This window comes from Orycteropus afer, unplaced genomic scaffold, assembly GCF_000298275.1.
Source record: "Orycteropus afer afer isolate SDZICR_OR568_19922 unplaced genomic scaffold, OryAfe1.0 scaffold00076, whole genome shotgun sequence".
Lineage (NCBI taxonomy): Eukaryota > Metazoa > Chordata > Mammalia > Tubulidentata > Orycteropodidae > Orycteropus > Orycteropus afer.
Genome location: NW_006921663.1, coordinates 2,236,877 through 2,261,752, shown reverse-complemented (window position 1 = coordinate 2,261,752; position 24,876 = coordinate 2,236,877). Strand labels below are relative to the sequence as shown.

At 39.7% G+C, this 24,876-nt stretch overlaps 1 protein-coding gene across 1 annotated transcript in view; it reads right to left on the bottom strand.

The window, feature by feature from the left end:
- MAML3 (mastermind like transcriptional coactivator 3) overlaps nt 1–24,876 on the bottom strand; it is a 636,937-nt gene that overhangs the window by 222,745 nt on the left and 389,316 nt on the right. Inside the window, exon 2 of the mRNA XM_007941205.1 lies at nt 21,029–22,624. Within this exon, the coding sequence (XP_007939396.1) occupies nt 21,029–22,624 (1,596 nt within the window). The remainder of the gene's footprint in view (nt 1–21,028; nt 22,625–24,876) is intronic.

Sequence of the window (24,876 nt, the reverse complement as noted above, 5' to 3'; positions counted from 1 at the left end):
GATCACTTTTCTTTGGGATGGGTACAGATATGGATCTCTTCCAGTCAGTTGGACAGGTAACTGTTTTCCAAATTATTTGGCATAGACGAGTGAGTGCCTCCAGGAAAGATGTCACTTTGAGGACTAAGGTGCACCTGACTCAACCCATGGTATTTTCAACTGCCTTATGTGCGTGTGAAAGCTTGACAAAAAATAAAGAAAAACAGATGTCTTTGAATTATGGTGTTGGCAAATAACATTGAATATACCAAGTTCTTCTTGGTATATTCTTAAGAATGAACATATTTGTCTTGGAAGAAGCATAGTCAGAATGCTCCTTAGAAACCAAGATGGTGATACTTCATCTCATGTGCTTTGGACATGTTATCAGGAGGGTCCCTGAGGAAGGACATCATGCTTGATGGAGGGTCATCAAAAAAGAGGAAGACTCTCAATGAGATGGACTGACACAGTGGTTGCAACAATGTGCTCAAACACAGTAAGGATTGTGAGGATGGCACATGGCTAGGCAGTGGTTTGTTCTATTGTCTACAGTATCACATGAATAACTCCTAACAACAACATAAGGTTATAACAAAGTTTAGAAATCCTGATTGGAAAATGGGATGCAGCAAATACAACAGCTTCCCACATGCAACATGTGAATCTCATGTCTCTTGTATACAAAGCAATTGTACTGCTAGACATATGATACAGTACATATATAACCTATAATACCTATGTCTTGATAGTCATTATAAACACCTATGTTACTATCTTATTTATGTATTGTAATGTACTTTCTAAAAAGTTTACTGTATAACAGTGCACGTTTTGACTCGTAGTCAGCAGCATCCAATCTCTTGTATCACACGTCTCGAGTGTTGTAGCATTCTCTCTCTATTCTATGGTGGTAGCAAATAACCCTGAATATACCAAATGTTTTCCAAAGAAAACACTACCATGAAGTGCATGATGGGCCCCAAACACTGTAAAACCAGTGCTAGTGACAACAACAACAACAACAGTGATAGCACCAGCAAGAGACAAAGGAGAAGTATCAACATGGAAGTGAAACAAAACATTATTAAACAACATGAAGGTAGAAAATCAGTGAATGTTATATTACTCATGATTTAAACATGTCACACATGACAATCATGATGATCCTCAAAAACAAAGAAAAAGTCTCAAAGAAAAAGATCGGCTCCAACAAAAGCTACCAGGCTAACAAAAATGCAAGAGGGTACCTGTATCTGTTATGGAGAAATTGCTAATGATGTTGATTGAGGATCAAACACAAAAGCAATCCCTCTCAGCATGTTGATGATTACTGTTAAGGCATGTTACAGATACTTCAAGTAAAAAGCAGAACCAGACAATAATACAGTGTTCACATAATGTTCAAATCACATAATGTGGACGTTAAGTGATGCATGACTGTGTATATGCACGTATATATTCTTATATATAACCCCTATTTTCTAGATGAAAGATCCCTGGGTAGTGTTCAGCAACTACACTAAAGGCTGGTGATTCAAATCCATGCAGTGGCACCATGGAAGAAAGGCCTGGTGATCTGCTTCTGTAGAGATCATAGCCAATAAAACATTATGGAGCAGTTCTATTCTATAGCATGGGGTCTCCAGAGTCAGAATCAACTTGAAGACAAAGGGTTATTTTCTAAATGCAGAATACAAACCTCAAAGAAGTTAGGTAACCTGCCCAAGGGCCTAGAGGAAATGAAGTAGTGAAGCCAGGATTTGGACATTTGTCCCAGCTTCAAAGTTGATTCCTAAGCTCCGCCACCTCCCTAACAAGGTAGTTCCTTAATTGATCTCACAACCAGACAGTTCTCAAGTCAAGAGTTATGGAAGTGGCTGGGGTCCTACAAAGGCTGAGAGAACAGTACCTTCTTTTGTGTTTTAGGGAATTGAGTTTACACATGAAGTTTTCTCACTAGACAACAAACTTTATATTTTGCCTACTGTCCAATTATTCATGCTCACGTGGAGCTAAATGGGTTTTTCTCCAGCTGCACACCTTTCTTTCTCAACATAATTAATGAAGCTCATCAAAATCCTAGCAAACAAGCCCAGAGCACCAGTCATTCTCATTGACATGTTAATAGGGGGTCAGGTGCTTCTGACCCCTTCACAGGATGTTTATATGGCCCTAGGGCTGCTCAATGTTACATGCTGAGGATAGGGTATGGATGAATAAAGCCTGGGTTCTTTCCTTCCATAAGCAGCCACCTTAAATACAAATGCCATGCAAGTATTTGGAGGCAGTGGACCACTTAGATCAGGTGGACTCCAGTGGCAAGAGTGTTAAGCCTGCTGTGGCTGGTTATAGAGAAGAGCAGGCTCAATGCAGCCACCCTCCTCAAGATGGCTCCCTGGCTGGGTGAGGGTGGTGGGGGCAGTGGGAAGCTGTGGGGTAAGAGGAAGAGTGCCTCACAATTCCTTACAGGTTTGGATCTACCCTCAGAAGATAGCTCAAAGAACAAATGTAAAGCATTAAACCAAGGTTTTGTTTGTTGCACCACTGTTGTTAGGTGCCATCCAGGTGTTTCTGACTCAGGGTGACCCTATGTATAACAGAATGAAGCACTCTGTCCTCTGCCATCCTCACAATCATAGCCATGTTCGAGTCCATTATTTCAGTCACTGTGTCAATCTATCTACTTCTTTTTCACCTGACCCTCTGCTTTACCATGCATAATATCCTTCTCCAGGCCTGGTCCCTCCAGATAATATATTCAAAGTATGTGAGACAAAGTCTCACCATCCTTGCTTCAAAGGAACATTCTGGGAGTATTTTCCCAATACAAATTTGTTCATTCTTCTGGCAGCCCACTGTAAATTAATTATTTTCACCAACACCGTAATTTAAATACACCAATTCTTCTTTGATCTTCCTTGCTCACTGTCCAGCTTTCACATGCATGTGAGGTGACTGAAGATACCATGGCTTGGGTCAGGATCACCTTAGTCCTTGAAGTGACATCTTTGCTTTTAATACTTTAAAGAGGTCTTTTGCAGATTTGTTCAATGCAATACACTGTTTGATTTCTTGATAACTGCCTCCATGGATGTTGATTGTGGATGTAAGTAAAATGAAATCCTTGACAACTTTAATATTTTCTCTGTTAATCATGATATTACTTATTCGTATAGTTGTGAGGATTTTTGTTTTCTTTTTGTTGAGGTATGATCCATACTGAAGTTTGTAGTCTTTGATCTTTATCTGTAAGTGCTTCAAGTTCTCTTCATTTTCAGCAAGCAAGGTTGTGTCATGTGTGTATTGTAGGTTGTTAATGAATCTTCCTCCAATCTTGATGCTGTGTTCTTCTTCATATAGTCCAGCTTCTTGGATTAATTGTTCAGCATATAGATTGAATAAGTATAGGGAAAGGATACAGCCCTAACACACCCCTTTCCTGATTTTAAACCATTCAGTATCCTCTTGTTCTATTCAAATAACTGCCTCTTGATCTATGTACAGGTTCTGCATGAGCACAATTAAGTGTTCTGGAATTCCCATTCCTTTCAACGCTATCCATAATTTGTTGTGATTACAAAGTCAATTGTCTTTGTATAGTCACTAGTACACAGGCAAACATCTTTCTGGTATTCTCTGCTTTCAGCCAAGATCGGTCTGTCTCCAGCAATGACATCCCTTGCTCCACATCCTCTCTGGAATCCAGCTTGAATTTCTGGCAGTTCCCTGTCGATGCACTGTTGCAATAGTTTTCAAATCATCTTCAGCATAATTCTACTTGCATGTGATATTAATGATATTGTTCAATAAGTTTCTGTATTCCATTGGATCACCTTTCCTTGGAATAAGCACATACATGGATCTTTTCTAGTCAGCTGGCCAGGTAGTCATTTTGCAAATTACTTGACATAGACATGTAAGTGCTTTTAGCATTGCACCCATTTATTGAAATATCTCAATTGGTATTCCACTAATTCCTGGAGCCTTGTTTTTCATCAAAGTCTTCAGTGCAGCTTGGACTTCTTCCTTCAGTACTGCTGGTTCTTGATCATATGCTACCTCCTGAAATGGCTGAATGTTGACTAATTCTTTTTGGTACAGTGACTCTGTGTGTTTGTTCCTTCTTCTTTTGATGCTTTCTGTGTCATTCAATTTTTTGCCCACAGAATCTGTCAATGTTGCAATTTGAGGCTTGATTTTTTTTTTTTTTTCAGTTCTTTCAGCATGAGAAACGTTGAATGTGTTCTTCCCTTTTCGTTTTCTAACTTCAGGTCTTGACATTTCATTATAATTTTTTACTTCATCCTCTCAAGCTGCTCTTTGAAATCTGCTCAGCTCTTTTACTTCATCATTTCTACCTTTTGTTTTAGCCACCCTACATCCAAGAGTAAGTTTCAGATTCTCTTCTGACATCAATTTTGGTCTTTTCTTTCTTTCCTGTCTTTTTAATGACCTTTTGCTTTCTTCATATATGATGTCCTTGATGTTGTCCTACAACTCTTCTGGGTTATGATCATCAGTGTTCAATATATTAAATGTATTCGTCAGATGGTCTCTAAATTCAAGTGGGATATACTCAAGGTCATGCTTTGGCTCTTGTGGATTTGTTTTAATTTTCTTCATCTTCAACTTGAACTTGCATTTAATGGTCTCTTCTGTAACTGGCCCCTTGCCTTATTTTGATTGATGATATTGAGCTTCTCCATTCATTCTTACTACAGAGTAGTCAATTTGATTACTATGTATTCTACTTGGCAAGGTTCACATGAATAGCTGTTGTTTATGCTGTTTTTCCTAATTCATTCTGTCTAGCTGAAGACATACCTTTAAATGGTGCTGTGAAGGGTAAGGAGCTCAGAAACAGCAAAAACAAATTCTATTGTTTGCATTTTGCTTTAAATCTGGTCCTGCCATTGCTTTTCTGGCCACAGAGCAGATTTTTAATTTTTTAAAATGTTGTAGAATTGTCCTGTCCAACAGAGTATCTACTAGACACACACGGCTATTGAGCACTTAAAATGTGGCTAGTCCAATGCTCTAAGTGTAAGTGACATGTTGAATAAAAATGTTTCTTTTTACCTTTCTAATGTGGCTACTAGAAAATTTTAAGTTATATGAGTTGCATTTGTGGCTTGTATTGCATTTGTACCAGACAGTGCTGCTCTATCTAGAATTTGAAGTGCCTTTACCTGTCATTGCAATGAGAAGGACACAAAGGCCAAACCATTTTCCAAGTCTTTTCTCTGGGCTTTTCTGGCACACTAATGAAACTCTTACTAATCGGTGATATTGAGAATAACTTTAGCCTCTATGAAGACTGCTCTACAGTCAGATGTGAATTGCCTTGCAGTCTAGGCTCTTTAGTCATCCTTCAGCCTGATGGTTTCACGCTACAGGCTCTGACACATTATGCAAGAGAATACCATGGAGCTGTATGGTATACTAATCTCATATTCATAGTGCATGGATCCAAGCAGCTGACTCTCTGCTCTGTACTGAATGGTTTTTAGAGAATGATCATGAAGACCAGGGTCACTACCCATGGTTGTGCAGTTTCAGTATATTACAACGGTGTTTAATGGAGAGTGAAAGGCAGCTGCACCACACCCAGGCTGCCCTGATATAGGGCGAAGGCTTTAGTTCATCTGCTCAGGGAAAAAATAAACAAACAAGAGCAAAACATTGCTGTTGAGTCTATTTCAACTCACAGTGACCCCATGTGTTACAAAGCACAACTGCTTCATAGAGTTTCCTTAGCTGTAATCTTTACATGAACAGATTACCAAGTCTTTCTTCTGTGGAGCAGCTAGGTGAGTTTGAACCACCAACCTGCAGGTTTGCAACCAATTGGTAGCAACTTGCACCATCCAGGTTCCTTATCTGCTCAGAGGAGTTTCTTTTTTTCTAATTCTCACAAAGATACTAGAAAGACTAGTAGTGGTCTGAGGTAAACCACTTTCTGTACCCTGGGACAATCTTTTTCCTTGCACCACTGACTGGCCAGCCAGGCAGTGAAAGTGCTCCTGGCCTATTAAGCATTAAAATGTTCTTGGTATAAACTGGCTACAGCTCAGTGCATAACAGAAGCCCAAATAAATATCCAAACATCTCATATATAAAAGCAATTAGAAAATGCAAGTATGTTTATAAAACCTATTCTAGGAAATCATAATATTCATAAATGGGAATTAATAGTTTGGATGTTATTCGGGGTCACTATTTACTTCTTAGGAAATAAATATGTATAGGTAAACTGTGTAATCTCATGTATCATATTAATTAAAATCATGACAATGTATAGGAAATACACCTAACATGAAATATATTTTGATACTTTATACACTGAGTCAGATGCAAACCACTTGGTGCATAAAGAAGATAAATTCAATAGAAACTACCTTGGAAACAACGATGTAGTATCTTTGTACCTGAAAATAACATTTTATCAAAGCATTTCATAACTTTTAGAAAAGCCAGAGTTGCTTTAAATAGTTAATGAATGATGGCATAATATGTTTTAAAGCTTCAAACACGGCTATTTTCATATACTTGTGTAATGACTATCTTTAGAAGGGCTCTCTTCAAATAATAGAGAAGATATAACCAAGTAAAATAGCTATAATAGAAATTGTAAGCAAAGGCACCACCAGTAAGCAAAGGAACCACGAGATAGTCTATTACTCTTCTAAATAATACTATGAATTTATTGAAAAAAGATCCCTTTAAAGACAAAAAACCCAACTATGGAGCACAAGAGATGAACTTTTTGTGGTCAATTTAGCACAAACTTTAAAAAATTGCTATGCACTTGCTTCACACCTTTTGCTGAGTGTAGACTGAATACCTTAGCAAATAGGAAATACGTATCAGAAGAATAACAAGGTAAACAAGAAGGGTGTAGAATCTGCTTTTAAACAATATGATTTGATATTTACGTACAACATAATAATATCATCATCTTTCAGAAAGTATTATCCCATCCTAATACTCAACCTCACAATCATAAACATTCTTAGTTTCCATTTCATCTTGTCATGTATTCAATCAGCAAGGTTCTATTGCTTACTTCTTCTAAATGTTTCTTATGCCTGTTTTCCCTTAACTTTCAATTGCTATATGCAGATGGAGATTAGATTCTTATTGTCTCATACTTCAAATATTAAAAAGTTCTCTAACTGATCTCCCATTTAAATTTCACCTCCATATTTCCTAACATGAACCTTTTAGTTCAGTCTGGCTTCAATCCACATTGCCCATTTAAGTGACAACTTTTTGTCTCCACCAGAAGGCCTTTCCACCCACCCTCCATCCATCTAACTCGTACTCATTCTTTCACCCCAAAGTTCATCTCCCTCTCGGAGGCAGCTCTTGGTTTACTCCTGGCCTCTCCTGTCCATGATCCTTAATGTAGAATTTAATGAGGTGGCACTTAACCATGTACTGCCTTGTATTGACTTACCACTTCTTCTTTCTTATTTCCCCACCTAGACTGTATATTCCTGGGCACTGGCTACTACTGATTACATTATTTTGGTATCCCTTCTTGGTCCATAATGTTTCAAATTTTAGGAATGAATATACACAGGGAGGGAATGATTGATCAAGTTTCATAATTTTCCATATTTGTGAGACTCTTAGACTTGCAGGCTCCTGTTGGTAAAAAAACTGAAGTCTGACTTACTTTTCTCACTTGTGAAAGCACTAAATGTCCACTGAGAAGCATCAAGTGGGGACCCAGACATCTTAAAAGGAAGGAACACCTGGGAAAGGTGCCAGGATGTCATCCTTGATGTAATGGAGTGTCAGAACCTGGAACTCTAAACTGTGGTCTTACTGATATGCCTGCAAGCAGTCTTGTGCCTCCTTTAATTGTGTACTCTCCATTTTCTTCCTATAGATCTTGAGGGTGGCAGCTTGACACATGACACAGGCCATGTTTCATAGGGATTGAAATGAATAACCAACCCTTTCTTGAAAAAGTGAAGGGAAATTTTCTTGCATGGGGGTGGGGATGAGTGAGAGAGGCAGACTGCTGTGTCCTATTAAGAAAATCAACAGGATTAATTTTATGATTTACTAAATATAGATAGGATCCACAAGATTTGATCTCTTAAAAATAATTCCCTCTAACCTAAAAAAGAAAAAGAAAGCTACTAAGTACAGTGTAAACTATTTTTTCCATCTTATTTGAAATGATACAAGTTTCAGATCTGACAGAATTTATAGGTTCATAACTGCCATATGTAAGTTCAGACGCGTAAATGAGCAACTAAAGAAACACAGGCTGCTTTAACAGCAGTTCCATTGTTATCTATTAGAAAGAAGCAGTGGTACTAGTAAGGTTTGCTTATTAAAATGCACATTCCCAGGCCTCATCCCAGACCTACTGATTCAAAGTATGTGACAGCAGAATCTGACTATGTGCATCTTGAACAATTTCCCTAAGTGATTCTTAGGCACATAAACATTTTGCAACCACTTCCTGGTGAATTGGAAGCTCTCCCAGTTAAACAAGAATATTCTCATCCCAAACCACCATCTGCTAAAAAAAAAAAAATAATAAAACCAAACTCACTGCCATTGAGTTGGATCCGACTCACAGCGACCCCTCCTTGGGTTTCCAAGACAGTATCTTTACGGAAGTAGATTGCCCAGTCTTCCTTCCGAGGAGTGGCTGGTGGGTTTGAACCGTCAGCCTTCTGGTCAGCAATCATATACCTTAGGTACTATGTCACCAGAGCTCCTATTCTATTACCAGTAAACCTTTAAAGAGTGTTCTTATGGAAACCAGGTTGAAAGATTTCTTCTATAATACTATTATAAAACTAATTCCTTTCCTAAAACTTTTCCCTTTCTGATGTTTACTGTTAAAACTCATATTTCTACAACTCTTGACAGAATATCAATCAGGATTTTCAAAATATGCCAGAGTGTATGGAAATGATTTATTCTACCCATCAATAGGAGCATTTCATTTATTATCTGGATTTTTGTAGCAATTCTGCCACTGTCTTCCCTCAGGTGGGCGGCCCTGGATTCAGTCAGTGATGAGTGTTCTGTCAATATTTTACCTTGCTTCTGAGTTGCCAGATACTATTGGCTTTGTCAGGGTCATGAAGCCCAAGTTGTTTTCATAGTCCTTGAAGTAAGTCAATATTTTCAAGATTTTAAAAACTACTTGATGGCTATAATCACAAGATCTTATTCTAAAATAGCAGGATGATAATGTGGACCTGCTGCCTTTTTGAATACACGTATTTGACTTATGTAAACGTTATGTTAGGAGAGCACTACAAGTTTTATGAAACTCACTCTACTGAAGGCAAAACATTAGAAACAATAATGTGAAAATTTCTGTAAAACATAAATTTTAATATCAGACAATATGAAATATTCAAATAGAAAGGTGTAGGAAGCCACTACGGGAGTCTCTGGTAGACTGAACATCTGCATTTATCTCAGTTTCCTCCAGTGCCCCGGTACAATGACAATCAATGAATAAAATGATAAAACATTCCAGAGCAAAGAGTACGAGAGATGGCAAAAGCAATAGAGGGATATCAACAAAATTTTGAAAGATGACAATCAGATGCCTAAGTGGCAACTGACTTAGTACCTTAAAAAAAAAAAAAAAAAAATCACTGCCACTGAGTAGATTCCAACTCAAAATGACCCCCTTTGGATTTCCAAGACTGTAAATCTTTATGGAAGCAGACCATCCCACCTTTCTTCCACAGAGTAGCCGGTGGATTAAAACCACTGACCTTTTTGGTTAGCAGACAAATGCCTTAACCACTATACCACCAGAGCTCCTAGAATTAGTACCTTAGAGAAAGCTAAAACTAATCTAGGAGTAGGGAAAGCCAGCAAAGTAGCTCAAACTGAAAGGTCCTTGGGTGGCACAAACAGTTTGCACTCAGCTGCTAACTTAAAGGTTGGCAGTTCAAGCTTACACACTGGTGTCAAAAAGTAAGTCACTAGTGATTTATTTCTGTAAAGATTATAGCCAAGAAAACCCTACAAAGCTTAATTCTACTCCATAATACATGGGGTCACCATGAGTCATGTCGTTGCTGTTGTTATGTGCCGTGGAGTCAGACCTAATTCATGCCGACCCCTCCTTGGGTTTCCAAGGCAGTATCACTACAGAAGTAGATTGCCCAACCTTCCTTCTGAGGAGTGGCTGGTGGGTTTGAACCTCCAGCCTTCAGGTTAGCAGCCAAGTGCCTTAGGCACTACACTACCAGAGCTCCTGTCAACTAACAAAACAAAAGAAAAAACTCACTGCCATAGAGTCAGATCAGATTCATAGTGACTTCTCCTTGGTTTTCTGAGGCAGTATTACTATGGAAGTAGATTGCCCAATCTTTCTTCCAAAGAATGGCTAGTGGGTTTGACCCATCAGCCTTCTGGATAGCAGTCAAATGTTCTAGGCACTACACTACCAGAGCTCCTATCAACTCAAGTACAACAGGTTTTTGTTTTTGTTTTAAATCTGAGGAACCAGGGGATTCCTGAATGCCAGGTAGGAGGCTAGGATACAAAAACGAAAATTGGTAGAAGCCCTGCATAATTAAGAAGTGACCCAGATAATCTTCTCCAAACTAGAAGAAGGAAGGTGCCTTACTGTCTAGAGAGATTAAACTACAAGACCAGAATCCTGAATCCCACAGCAGATGAGGGTGGGTTGAGACCCATATGTAAACTGGGTGATTAAGTGAATATGGAGACTAAATTTACTTCCCATTAGTCACTACCACTTACCAACTCTCTTCTCTCACTTAGCTTCATAGTGCTGCTACCATCCATTTATAACCCTCAGTAATGAGATGGAAGGCTCTTCTATGACCAGTTCAGGGGGAAAAAAAGACACAGACATTGACCCAATGAAATGGCTTGGTTCTAGCTCAATCACTCTATAACAAAGCCTTACATTTGACAAGCTGTATCTAAGCACGTAGGAGTTCTGGTGGTGCAGTGCCTAAGGCATTTGACTGCTAATCAGAAGGCTGGCGGTTCAAACCCACCAGCCACTCCTTGGAAGGAAGGTTGGGCAATCTACTTCTGTAGCGATACCGCCTCGGAAACCCAAGGAGGGGTTACTATGTGTTGGATCCGACTCAATGGCAGCAAGTTTGGTTTTGGGTTTGGTATCTAAGCATGTGGAGCAACAAATCAGCTTTTCTGTGCCTCACTCTTAAACAGACATTTAGGAAACGCTAACATGGAAGAATAACAAAATAAGCATGACATGAATTGAACTGTGTCCCCCAACAATATGTGCCAACTTCACTTGGCCATGATTCTCAGTTTTAAGCAGTTATATAATGATGTAATCATACCCCAGGATGTAATCTATTCGGAGTGGCCAATCAGTTATGAGGAGATTAGGGTGGGATGTAACACCCTTATTGAGGTCACAGCCCTGATCCGATGTAAGGGGAGTTTCCCTGGGGTGTGGCCTGTATCATCTTTTATCTTATAAGAGATGTAAGGAGAAAGACAACAGCAGAGAGGAAGGGACCACAATACCACCAAGAAAGAAGAGCCAGGAGCAGAGTGTGTCCTTTGAACCCAAGGTCCCTGCACTGAGAACCTCCTAGACCCAGTGGAAAATTGATGCTAAGACATGTGTAGATCTCCAAAGAATGCTGGGTCCACAGATGTTGAAAGGAGATAAGGAAGGACATTCCTCCAGGCTGGCACAGAGAGAAAGCCTTCTCCTAGGTCAGTGCTCTGAATTCAGACTTCTAGTAGGAGCTCTGGTAGCATAGTGCCTAAGGCATTTGACTGCCAACCACTAGCCACTCCTTGGAAGGAAGGTTGGGCAATCTACTTCTGTAGTGATACTGCCTTGGCAACCCAAGGAGGGGTCGCTATGAGTCAGGTCCGACTCGACAGCACATAAAAACAACAACAACAACAGCCTCTTATAATGTAAGAGAATAAATTTCTGTTTGTTCAAGTGGTACTTCTGTTATAGCAGCACTAGATAACTAAGACAAAGAATACGGAAAACAGGGCACTCCGGGGAATAAGAGACCAAGTAGGGAGCAAAAAAAAAAAACAATTTTTAAACAGTAATCAATATCTTTATTGAAAAGGATAAGTCAGAAAATAAGGAAGGGCTTATGGAAATTAAAAATGTGATAAATAAAATGAAATCTTCAGTATTAGGTTTCAAGGATTAAGTTAAGGCAATAACACACACTTAGAGCAAAAAAAGACAACATGGAAAATAGACAATATGTAAAAACTAGAGAAGAATCTAGGAGGCTCAAAACAAGTTCCAGAAAATAAAAAAAGAGAAAGAAAAAGGGAAAACAGTCATAGAGATAATACAAGAATATACCCTGGATCTTAAGGATACAAGTTTCTGATTTAAAAAAAAAACCACAGTACTGAGCCATACTAAAGCACATAATCATGTAATTTCAGTGATAAAGAGAATGTGGGAAAAGTTCTCAGAGTGAAGAAAAACAAGTTACATACATAGGGTGGGAGATCCAAATGGCACTGGCATTCTGAATAATATGAAAGCCAGAGGACTGTGAAGAAATGTCTTTAAAATCTGATTGAATATGTTTTCCAAATTAAAATTTTACATCTGATCAAACTTTCAATCAAATGAAAAGATATCCTCAAAAATATAAAAATATCACGCAAAAAATAATCTCCCATGTACCCTTTGTTAGGAAGCTTTGAGGATATACTTCAACTTGGCTGGGCCTGGTTGGGTGGCTGGGCAGCTGGATGTAGTATTCCCCATGATGAGACTGGCAATCAACTCCATGGTGGAATCTACTGTGAGCAGCTGTGTAGCTGCCTTAGGGATGTGGTCTGCTTCGGGTATATAAGAAGCAGACTTGGGGAATGGTCTCTAGCTTATGGCACACTTGAACCCTGCATGTAGCTGTGTTGTTGTTCAGCAGCCTGTCATGCTCTGCTGACCTTGGGACTTTCAATGGATTTGAGTTAATGGCCTGCTATGTGATTTGGTAACATTGGGACTGTGCCTTTTCATTTGTCGACCTTGGGCTTGTGAGGCTTAGCAGCCAATAGCTGCCTAAGTGAGGAGATGCCTCTAGCTTCAGTGGGCTGGGAGCAAGAGATAGAGCTGAAGCCCAAGGTCAAGGTGCTTTCACCCAGTCCCTAGAGCCTGGCACTTTGAACTTGGACTTCTAGCCTCCTGAACTGTAAGAAAATAAACTCTTGCTTGTTAAGGCCATCCCATTTGTGGTATATTCTTGTCAAAGGGGTACTAGATAACCAGAACAACTGTATAAATTGGAGGGAATAAATCAAGAAATAGGAGGAAGAAAACAGATAATGCAACACAGAAAGGAGAAGAAGCAAATTCCAAGAACGATAATGAAGGGAAGCCTGTTGACTTCAGTTAAGCAGTAGGCCAAGAAAACTGTAGGACAGAAGCAGACTGGGAACAAGAGGGTAGAAGCCTTTGGAACAGATGGAAGGAGGGCAGAAAGAAAGAGGAAGAAAGGAAAAGACAGAAAATGTAAGCAAAATAGATTGTTATGTTTGCCTAAACTGAGAGTATTAAGAGGCAGTAAACTTTAAGGGTGGAATGAAGACAGGTACAAAGACAACAATAAAAATGAGGCAATTATTAACCCTAAGTAAGAAAAATAAAAAGTTGTTCAAGAAGGAAATATAATCGTAGTATTCTACATGGCTAAACTGTGAAGAATATTTATCAGTCATTTAACATGGAATACTTTTAAACTCATAGTTTTATGACATATCTAGTGATATACCTAGTTATATTGAGAATATGGGGAAGAGAAAAAGAGACTATGGGGTAGAGGGAGGAATTTTGTATGTTTGTGAAGACAAGATCTAAGTGAGCTAAATCCTCATCTATAGAATCACATAATTGAAAATTTGAGAAACAGCAATTTTATAAGATAAATAAGAGGGTAAATGTTGTTGTTGTTATTTGCCATCGAGTCAGCCCCGACTCATAGCGACCCCTCCTTGGGTTTCCGAGGCAGTATCACTACGGAAGTAGGAATGCCCAACCTTCCTTCTGAGGAGTGGCTGGTGGGTTTGAACCGCCAGCCTTCTGGTTAGCAGTCAAGTGCCTTAGGCACTATGCTACCAGAGCTCCTTAAGAGGGTAAATAAGAGGAAACAAGTTAATGAACTGAAGTGGTTGTGTTTGGGAAGGAGAAACTAAAAACGAAGTGGGTAAAGCAGGAGACTACCATCTCTCATCATGAGCCTTACAGCACGATTTGAATTTCTGAACTATGCATATGCATTATTTGGATGAAATAAACAGTACATATTTTAAGGGAGCTGAACAAAGAGGGTCTGGGTTTTTTAAGTTAAGAAAAACGTATCTTCAAAGAGATTTTCATGATGGAAGTGAATATGGGAGCTCTGTCTTTCTGTTGAGATTTTATGGCTAAAAAGCTTGTAATACCTAAATGGGTACCCAACAAATTTTGGCAAGATGAAATTGAAAGAGGAAAACATCATTTATAAAATGAGCATATGTGTACTCACTTGATATACAAGGTTACACCTAGAAAACAAACATGTAAAGAATACAGTAGCAGAGTAGTTCATGATTTATCTATTCCTATGACTGCAACTACTAAAAATTAGTGCCACATTTTTGAAATTATCCATTTTATGATATTCCACATAGGAATTATTCTTAGGCTCTGGGTAGCTTTGTGACCTTTCTTGACCACAAGCAGTCATTGCCTTTGGTTTACTTCTTTCTTAGTTGCCCCATTGTTTTTTGTTTGTTGGACTGGAGATTGAGTTGCAGTCCCTGTAATGTCATTGTTGTTCCACTGTTGTTGTTGTTGTTATGTGCCGTCGAGTCGGCCCCGACTCATAGCGACCCCTCCTTGGGTTTCCGAGGCAGTATCGCTACAGAAGTAGGATTGCCCAACCTTCCTTCCGAGGAGTGGCTGGTGGGTTTGAACCGCCAGCCTTCTGGTTAGCAGTCAAGTGCTTTAGCCACTATGCCACTGGTTCAAGATAACCACCTCTGATCAAAAGATCCTTTTCAGACTTGCCTTGCTAGTTTTTCTATTTGATCTCAAAAGCAGTTCTGTGTTATTTGTGCTAATGCTATCTCCACTGGAGCTGCTAATCAACTGTATACATATTTTTAGTATAAATTTTCATAATCATCATCAAATGAGTTATTAAACCTCTTTATGTTTAAGACACAGTATTAGGCACAATGCAAACATTAGCTGAGAGAGAGAGAGAGAATGTGTGTATGTGAGAAAACGTAGGTGCCCACACATGTATGTGCTATGTGTGCATATGTGAGAGAGTAAATATATATGTGTGTACATGCATGCATGTGATGAGAGTTCCTGCTTTTGAGTGATTCAGAAATGGTAATAGACAGACATGAACAAAGTAAATTCTGATTATTTTATCTGAGGAACATAAACTTGGAAAATAAAGAAATAAATTCTTCTAATGGTAGAAATTTTAACAATGTTTTTATTGTTACTATTTTAGCTGAAGTTTTATGAATTAAGAGACAATAGTAAGGAGTGAAAGAGGATGAGGGAGAGAAAGGAAAAATGTCGGGCAATCTACTTCCGTAGTGATACCGCCTCAGAAACCCAAGGAGGAGTCACTATGAGTCGGGTCCAACTCCATGGCAGTGAGGTGGTTTTTTTTAATTGGAAAAAAGGCCTGGCAGTGTATTTACGAAAATCATCCAATGAAGAACTGTGTGACCTTGTAATGGTATTCAAAAAAAGAGAGAGAGAATGACAGTGTGTGAATGCGGAGAGGATTTTAGAACAACCTTCTAAAGTGGAGATTCACAACTAATATGTGAAAATGAATAGAACAAAATGGTGTTACCTCAATCCAACCAGAGTATTAGGCTGAAGAATTAGCAAAGTATAAACTTCTTTTAAATAGACGGTTTCCTTTCCTTAAAAAAGTATTTTTCCTGATTATAGAATTCACACACATGCTTGGTAGGAAATTTAGAAAATCTAGTCAAGTATAGAGAGGGAAACAATAATCACTCATAATTTTGCCAACTGGAAATACCATTCCTAACATTTGGGTTAGTCAGTATTTTTGTGTACATATTAAAATGCACAAACTGGATTACAGCATACAAACTACTTTATGATCTGGTTATTTCACTCATGTCATGGATTTCCAGGTGGTTAATCATTCTTTTATGTAATGATTTTCATGTATATTATTTTTACCAAATTCTTATTTTGGATCCAATTTTCCATTATTATAAATAATACCATAAGCATCATCTTGGAAGCTCTGGTGGTGTAGTGCCTAAGGCATCTGACTGCTAACCAGAAGGCTGGAGGTTCAAACCCACCAGCCACTCCTCAGAAGGAAGATGGGGCAATCTACTTCCATAGAGATACCACCTCAGAAACTCAAGAAGGGGTCACCATACGTCAGATACGACTTGACGGCAGTGAGTTTGGCTTTTTTTTTTTTTTTTAAAAGCATCACTTTTGTATATAAAGCTTTGTTTACTTCTATAATTATAAAAAAAAATAAAACCAAACTCATGACCATTGAGTCAATTCCAACTCATAGCGACCCTCACTGGGTTTCCAAGGCGGTAAATCTTTATGGAAGCAAAATGCCCCATCTTTCTTCCACAGAGCAGCTAATGGGTTTGAACCACTGACCTTCTGGTTAGCAACCAAATGCCTTAACCACTAGACCACCAGGTCTCCTTATAATTATGAGAAATAATAAATTCTGAGAAGTAGAATTACTGGACAAAACATTTAAAAGGTAATTTTATTTCTATTTTTGGTTCCCTCGTTTTTGAAATATTCAGGAACTGAGAGCATTTCTATTCATTTCTGAGAGAAACAGCATTTTCTACAAATGACTAAAATAAGTAAACATCTGTATAAAATAATCATCATGAAATAATGTGTTTAGTGTTAAGGAACTCTGGTGGGTGATGCAATCATTCAGCACTCGAATTTTAACTGAAAGCTTGGCTGTGTGAATTCACCCAGTGGGTCTGGGGGAGAAAAGACCTGGCAATCTGTTCCTATAAAGATTACAGCCTAGAAAATCCTATGGGACAGTTCCATTCTGTCATATAGGGTCACTATGAGTCAAAAATTGCTAACAACAGTGTTCTTCTACTATTGGTTTTAGTGCTCAAGTCATTCTTTAATATTTAGTGTTGAACCTATGAGTAGATACATGGGTAGACATGCTAGCTGAACAGATGTGGGAAGGTGAATGGGGAAATACCCATGAGTACATATAGGTTTGGCAGAGGGTATTTATACATATGTATCTGTACGTGCAATAAATATATCCAAGCATATCGTAGAGCATATGGGGGCAAAGTTTGGAAAAATTCTCAGCTATAGTTAAGTCTCATCTTGAGGGAATGACTCATTGGGCTTGGGGACTTAGGACAAGACTCCTGGGGGACAACTAGGTCAATTGACATAACAGTTCACAAAGACAATGTTCTATATCTTGCTTCAGTGAGTAGTGACTGGGGTCTCTTAAAGTCTTGTGAGCAACCATCTAAGATGCAGCTAATGGCATCTCCTCATTCAGAGCAAAGAAGAGTGAAGAAAATCAAAGACTCAAGGAAACAATTAGCCCAAAGGACTAATGAACCAATGAGAATCACAGTCTCTGGAGACCAGAAGAGCTAGATTATACCCAGCTACCACTACTGACCACTCTGATCAGGATTACAATAGAAAGTCCTGGACAGGGAAGGAGAGGGGTAAAAAAAAGTAGAACAAAATTCAAAAATACGAAAAAGACTAGGCTTACCAGTCTGGTAGAGACTAATGGAATCTCTGAAACTATGGGGCTCTCAGACATCCTTCAAGCCTGGAACTCAACCCACTCCCAGGGATTAACTTCTAGCCAAACAATAGACAGCCATATAAAGTGAATAACAACACCAGGGAGGAGTATACTCCTTAGCACAAAACCATCGGAGACCGAAAGGCAGCATCTGTGCAAAAATAAAGCTCAGAAGGCAGGACAGGTCAGGAAAGAGGGATGAATGGACTCGAGGAACATAGGGAAGAAAGGGGAAGAGTGCTGTTATATGAGGAGGGAATTGCAACCAATGTCACAAAACAAAATGTGCATAAATAATTGCATGAAAAACTAATATTTCAGTAAACTTTCATCCAAACTAAATTTTAAAAAAGCAAACAAACAAAAAAATCCTAAGTGTTGCCCATAAACCTGGTGGCCAGCTAAGAATAAAGTGAATTTTCACTAGCAACAGCAGCACATAAATTTGAACTACATTTTTCTATAATTATATTTTATATCTTGCCTGTAATTTGTGCTAGTATTTGTGCAATGTACCTGCATACAGTGTAATTAACTATTCTGAGAACTAAGTAAATACTGCTCCACAATCAGATAAAAGCATGAAATAAATTAAATGGTATGTTTGCAGAAAGATATTCACATGTTTATATATGTATTGTGAAGATTGTTTCAAACAGTGGTGAGTTAATATTTCATTTAAAAATGTGCTTTTGGTATGGTTCTTCATGAGATTAAGAACTGATTATTCTAATGAGGGCTCACAAAGGAAGATGCTGTCCACCATGAAAGCACCTTGTGAGATGGAAGGTTTAAGCCAGAAAACCATCACTTTTGCTTCTTTACCTGGCTGAACCATTTTAAAACATGACCTCTCTAGCTAGAAGCTTCGGTCACTCATAGTCAGGCAAGGCAAGCACAAGGGCCTGAAACAAGTACCTTAAAATTCATGTTGCAGTAATGACTTCAACTCAAATTTGCAAATTTCAGTAGAGATTTAGTCAGGGTGGGGAGTGAGGGTGGGCGCATCACTGTACCCACATGTCTACAGATGCTGTGAATTGGAATCAGTCATTTTGGTCTGTTGTTGTTGTTGTTGTTATGTGCCATCGAGTCAAACCCGACTCATTTTGGTCTAGCTCTGAGGAAATCCTTTACTACCGCTGGCATAAAAACAGTGACTATAGAAGTACAATCTGTATTGAAATTAACAACAGTCCATTCTACAGCTTGTGATCTCATAAACTGGACTATAACCAATAGCCCTGTATATTGTCTATATTTTTGCCTGCTTCTGAACTTCTTGTGGCATAGTGCCTAAGGCATTTGACTGCTAACCAGAAGGCTGTAGTTCAAACCACCATCCACTCCTCGGAAGGAAGACTGGGCAACCTACTTCCATAGAGATATTGCCTCGGAAACCCAAGGAGGGGTTGCTATGAGTCAGGATTGACTTGACGGCAGTGAGTTTGGTTTTTTTAAGTATAAGATGTTGCATTTTCCAATAGTATATTTTTAAATTAAACCATGATAAAACATAAAGTTCATATTTCAATCGTTGTTTTTCTTCCCTACCAGCTACTGAATATAGTTAATGTATAAACCACGTTATATTTTTATTTATCCAGAGAGAATTTTGTTAGAGCTGGCCAGCATGTGCAGACAAGATGCCACAGTGAGATTTGGTGGTTGGAAGGCTGGGAAGGACAAGAACCAAGACATAGAGCTCAGTTATGTCTCTGTAGGCTAGGACCCCATCATGACCATGCAGTCTCCATCAAGTTTGGGGGCTGGATGCGTATGTGTATTGCGGGGAGGGTGACGCACCCCAGGACTCACAAAATGCAAACAACCACCCAGTGATACAAGATCTGCCTGCATCACTTCCCAGTGCTTCTAATTCATCCAACTGTGGACACATAATCCAAGCACTAGTTAGAACCTGTTTGGACATGACAGCTTCTAAAGCAAAGACTTTTCTGTAAAATCTCCAACAAGCATGCCAACATCTGCTTTCTAAGAGGACTGAGGCACAGAGTAGAAATTGGCAGGAAAGCGAGCCCTCAAGAATTAATCCATATAGGGGAAAGGTCATTCTGATAGTGCATTTTCTCCACTCCCCCTTTCCTTTAAGATAGATCAAGTGTTATATTAAAGGAGCACTGTCTGTTTGCTACCAGTCAGGGTGAGGTGAGCAGAATGTTTGTCAATGAGTGTTCACTCCCAAATGAATACCATTCATTTATACCATGTGTCACTGACACCCCTAAAGAAAGATGTCATGAAGGCAGGCAGTAGGAAAGAGCAGAATTTATTTCATTATCACACGAAGACATATTCACCATCAAATTTTCCTGAATTAGAGCTGAATGAATGAGAGAGGTTTTACTTCACTCCCAAGTCACTACGTTGAAACAGCTTCTAACTGTTCTAGATCAGCAACAAATGGTTAAAAGATAGATGATTCTAAAAAAAAAATAAAAAATAAAAAAAACTATCCTCCACTTCAGTTTAAAAATACAGAAAACTCTCCCATATTTGAACATCAAGTATCGAAATTTCCAATTGTTCATAATTCAGTAAGACAGTTGAAGGTTTTCAGGGCCCTACAGAAAGGATGTCAGTATCTCTGAATGCTCTGGACCTCCCACCACCTTGAGTCCAGGATTGTACACAGCTACAGAAGAGGCACCATATTTTGCCGTGCAACCTCTTGAAGCCTGCCTCTCTCAGAGTGAGGATTTTATATAATTTTTCGTTTCTTAACTGCTGCCAGGAATAAAAGTTTGATCCCTAGGCATTCAACTGCAGAGGAGTTTACTGTAGATGCCACCCTTTTCCATCTCTAAAAGAAAAGAAGAAATCAAATGGGCAATGACATGAGGATGTATAAGAAGGATTTCTGCAGGTAATTAAACCCAGGTACAGCTGTAGCAGGAGTCCTGGTGGCACAGAGGTCAAGTACTCAGCTGGTAACCAAAAGGTCAGAAGTTCAAACTCACCAGGCCACTCCATGGGAGAAAGATGTGGCATCTCCTTCTGTAAAGATTATAGCCTTGGAAACCCTATGGGGCAACTCTGACCTAGAGGGTCACTATGAGAGAGAATCAACGTGATGGCAATGGTTGAGATAAGGTACAGATGAAGCTTGGTGGGCATCACAGACTGACTGTATGAAACACACCACTAGAACTACTCAAAGTGGGTCTCACTTTTGCACTTACCTGACCATGGGATGGAAGTGCAGCGTAAGCCATGGGTTGATTCATGACTCCTTTCTGCTTCATGAGAAGCATGCGTTTCTGGTCCTCACTCAGGTGTGCCCTGGGTGCCTGGAGGTGTGGTGGAGGTGGTGGTGGTGGCGGCGGCTGCTGCTGCTGCTGCTGCTGTTGCTGCTGCTGCTGTTGCTGCTGCTGCTGCTGCTGCTGGAGATACGGCATCAAGGGGTTTTTGTTGGGGTTGGCCATTGGTGGTGTCATTCTCTGACTCAAGTCTGCATTAAAATGGGTCAGAGGCTTAGTGTTACCATAAGTAAGAATATTGTGCTGTTTGTTTAAAGAGTTTGTACCCAAGTTATTTGGCTGCTGATTGATCATATTCATGTGATTCTGAGGGAGGTAGTTATTCATTGTCGTCTTCTGCAGGTTGTTTGCCATTGAAGGCACTATAGGGTTTTGGTTGTTAAAGGCTTGGGGGTACATCATGGGGCTATTTGGTTTTTCTGCAGTAAAAGCTGCTCCATATGGACTGGATGGAGGCCCTAAGGGAGACCAACTTGAAGTCTGATTTGAGTGTTGCTGCTGCTGCTGCTGCTGCTGTTGTTGCTGCTGTTGCTTCTGCTGCATGAGTTTGGCCCTTTGCTGTTGCTGTGCAGCCATCTGCTTGAGTTGTTCAGCTGGAGACATGTCAGAGCTGGGCACAGATACAGGGCCTGACCCTGAACCAGCCACCGTCACTGCTGCTGGATTAAGTAGGTAACCATTTCCAGGCCGTGGTGGAGCTTGGCCAGGAGTATGGGCTTGGTTTGGAGTTTGAGGGGACTGCACAGCACAGTTTGCTGGTGAGCTGGTGGGGTTTGGAGCTGCAGGAGTGCTGGCAACAGAAGGTAAACTAGTGGCTGTGGAGACAGTTGAAAAGGGAGGACCAGAAGAAGAAGGCCTTGCTTGGGGAGATCCCATGGACACATGCGCAAAAGGTGAGTGAGAGGGATCACTTTTCACACTTGCACTCTCCTGGGAGAGGGGGTTCTCAGTTGCTGGTCTGGAGAATTCCGGCTCCTTCTTCTCTTCAAAGTCTTCGTTGAACAGGTCCTGTATGTCATCTTCAGGAACTGTGTTAGCCAATTCATCTATTAATTCTTGCCACTCCTGATCATTCAGGTTAATGTCTGAGAATAGCTTGTTCTGATTTGAAAGAGAAGTTTCTGATGTGTCTATGCAGGTAGGGTCATCTAGAGGTTCCTGTTTGAGGTCCTTGCTCTGCAAGATGGTCAAAGTATCTTCCAAGTCGTTGCAACCATTTACCGGAAGTTTAATCTCTGGGAGTCTACCATTCTTACCCAGATCTTCCAGAAGCCCAGAAGGGTGAGTTCCACTGTTCTGCAAGGGCAAGGAAGGCTTCAGGTCAAGTTGGTGAAGAGGAGAAGCTGAAGGTAGTGGCATGTTGTTGGGCAAACTGTTGATGGCTTCTATCCCAGCAGGAATGTCCTTTCGGATTCGCTTACTAGTTGGAGAAAAACTCCCATCACAAGCACCATTCTGCTGGTCTCCATTAAGTGGTGATCGGGCTCCTTCCAACTTCCTTTTCACAGTCTCTTGTAGCTGCAAAAGGAAAAAGAAAGATGATAACTAAATCTCTAAGTCATATTTTTCTTCTTTAAGCATCCTGACATGCATTGCTATGAACTTGTTTTCTAGATGGGTTAGAACACAGGGGAAAGAAATTATACTTCAAATTTCAAAGTCATCCAAGACTTCAATTCAAATTCTATGGGAAAGGTTTTATCTAAAGGCAGGAAGATGGGGCAATCTACTTCCATACTGATACTGACTCGGAAACCCAAGGAGGGGTTGCTATGAGTTGGGTCCTATGCAACAGCACTTAACAACAATAACAACAAAGGCAGGTTTCATAGGACTAAGGGAAAGAAAACAAACCAACAATCAGAGGGTGGGGAACAAAAGAAGAAAGACAATAAAGGTAGTACTCCTCTCACAGAGAAGAATCATCTGTTTCTTCCAAATGAATACTAGACATGAGACTTGGAACCAAATGTATCATATTCAAGAAAGATGTTAGTACCTATCTTCAACTCTTTTCATATCTTAATTAAGAATGCCAAGGAATAAAATAAAAAATATTTTAAAGAACACAATTTTATTTATTATTTATTTATTTTATTATTATTATTATTTTTTTTTTTTTACTGTGATTTGGGTGAAGATTTACAGAGCAAATTCACTTTCCATACAGCAGTTCACATACACTTTGTCTCATGACATTGACCACAATTTACCACAATGCAACAGCTCCCCTCCCACTTCCTCCTGATAATTACCTCTTCCCTGTGTCTATCTCTCCATGTTCTCTTGCCCCTTGAGCTGTTCTCCTAGTACATAAGCAGCCCCTCTTTCTACCATGACTGTTCTCTCCAAGGAGCGTATCTACCTTGTATCTACCTCAGGTAAATGTTCAAGTCATATGCCTGTCTTTTGCTTGGCTGGAAGCCACAGGTGTGGATTCAATTCCAGACCTGACGGGCAGCTAGGGGCCATAGTCTCAGTGGTTCCACCAGGCTCTATCAGACCAGCAAACCTGGTCCCCAGCCCCCCTTTTTTTTCTCCCAATGATTTTGAGTTTTGTCCACATTGTTCTCCCTCTCTATCCAGGATCCCCTACAGAGATCCCCTTCCAAGTGGTTGGCATTGGTAGCTGGGCACCCATCTAATTCTGGTCTCATAGTCGTATAGGCTGCAGATTGAATGGTGTACCAGTCGCTAGGACTGACTGTATCCATGTATTTTTGGTTTTCTTCATTCTTCTTTGCTCTGGATGAGGAGAGACCCATCATTGCATCTAGATGGCAGCTTGCAAGCTTTTAAGATCCTAGTCACTACTCGCCAAAGTAGAAGGTGGAACAATGTTTTGTGTAGTATGTTGCGCCGATTGAGCTCGATGTCCCCTGCAACTATGGTCCCGAGCCCACAGGTTCAACTACTCGGGCTCTCTGGGAAGCTGGCTGTGACCAAGCAGTGACTACCACCTTACCTCTTGTCAGTTCTACTATACACCTGGGAATTCAGATCATACACATAAACTTATAGGACCGTTGTCTGCCAACCTATACATGTTCTTGGGTACACTCTCTGCTCCATAGACATACCTACTAGTTCACAGCCTGTCCACCCATCTGTCCACCCATCTATCCACCCATATACCCATGTTTGCCTTCACTGACAACGCAGTACTGTATGTGCAAAAGGTAAAGAACACAATTTTAAAAACAGAGAATTTTGAAAATGTAGAGTTCAAAACATTTAGCAAACAGTATAGAAATGAAGACTACAGTAATGATTAATGTCCTCCAAAACTTTGTTTCAATTCTTTTAGCAAAACTGTTTTGCTTACTTGACCTCTCAGCACCTTTGGGTACAGTTCCACACTTTTTTCTAAAAGCATTTTTCCACTGGCTTCCATGCTATCCATCACACTCTCCAGGATTTCCTCCTTTTTCTCCATCTGTTCTTTTTTTCAGTCTTTTGTATTCTTCTTTTTTTCTTCTACATGATAGGATTCCTCCAGGTTCTTAGATTTTTTTTTCTTTCTTCTCACTCTACATGCTAGCCTAGACAATTCCATCCATGACAACAGCTTCAAATATCTTCTCCAGCCTGATGACCTCAAACAATGTATCAAGACCAATATTCTCCGCGGCCCTTACTGACTCCAAGGTTCTTCTTTTGGGTACCTCATGAACATCTAGAGAGCCGCCTGTCTCAATGATAAACTTAGTATCTTTTCCTACTCAAACATGATCCTCACCAATGTTCCCCATCTTAGTATTTACCCAGTT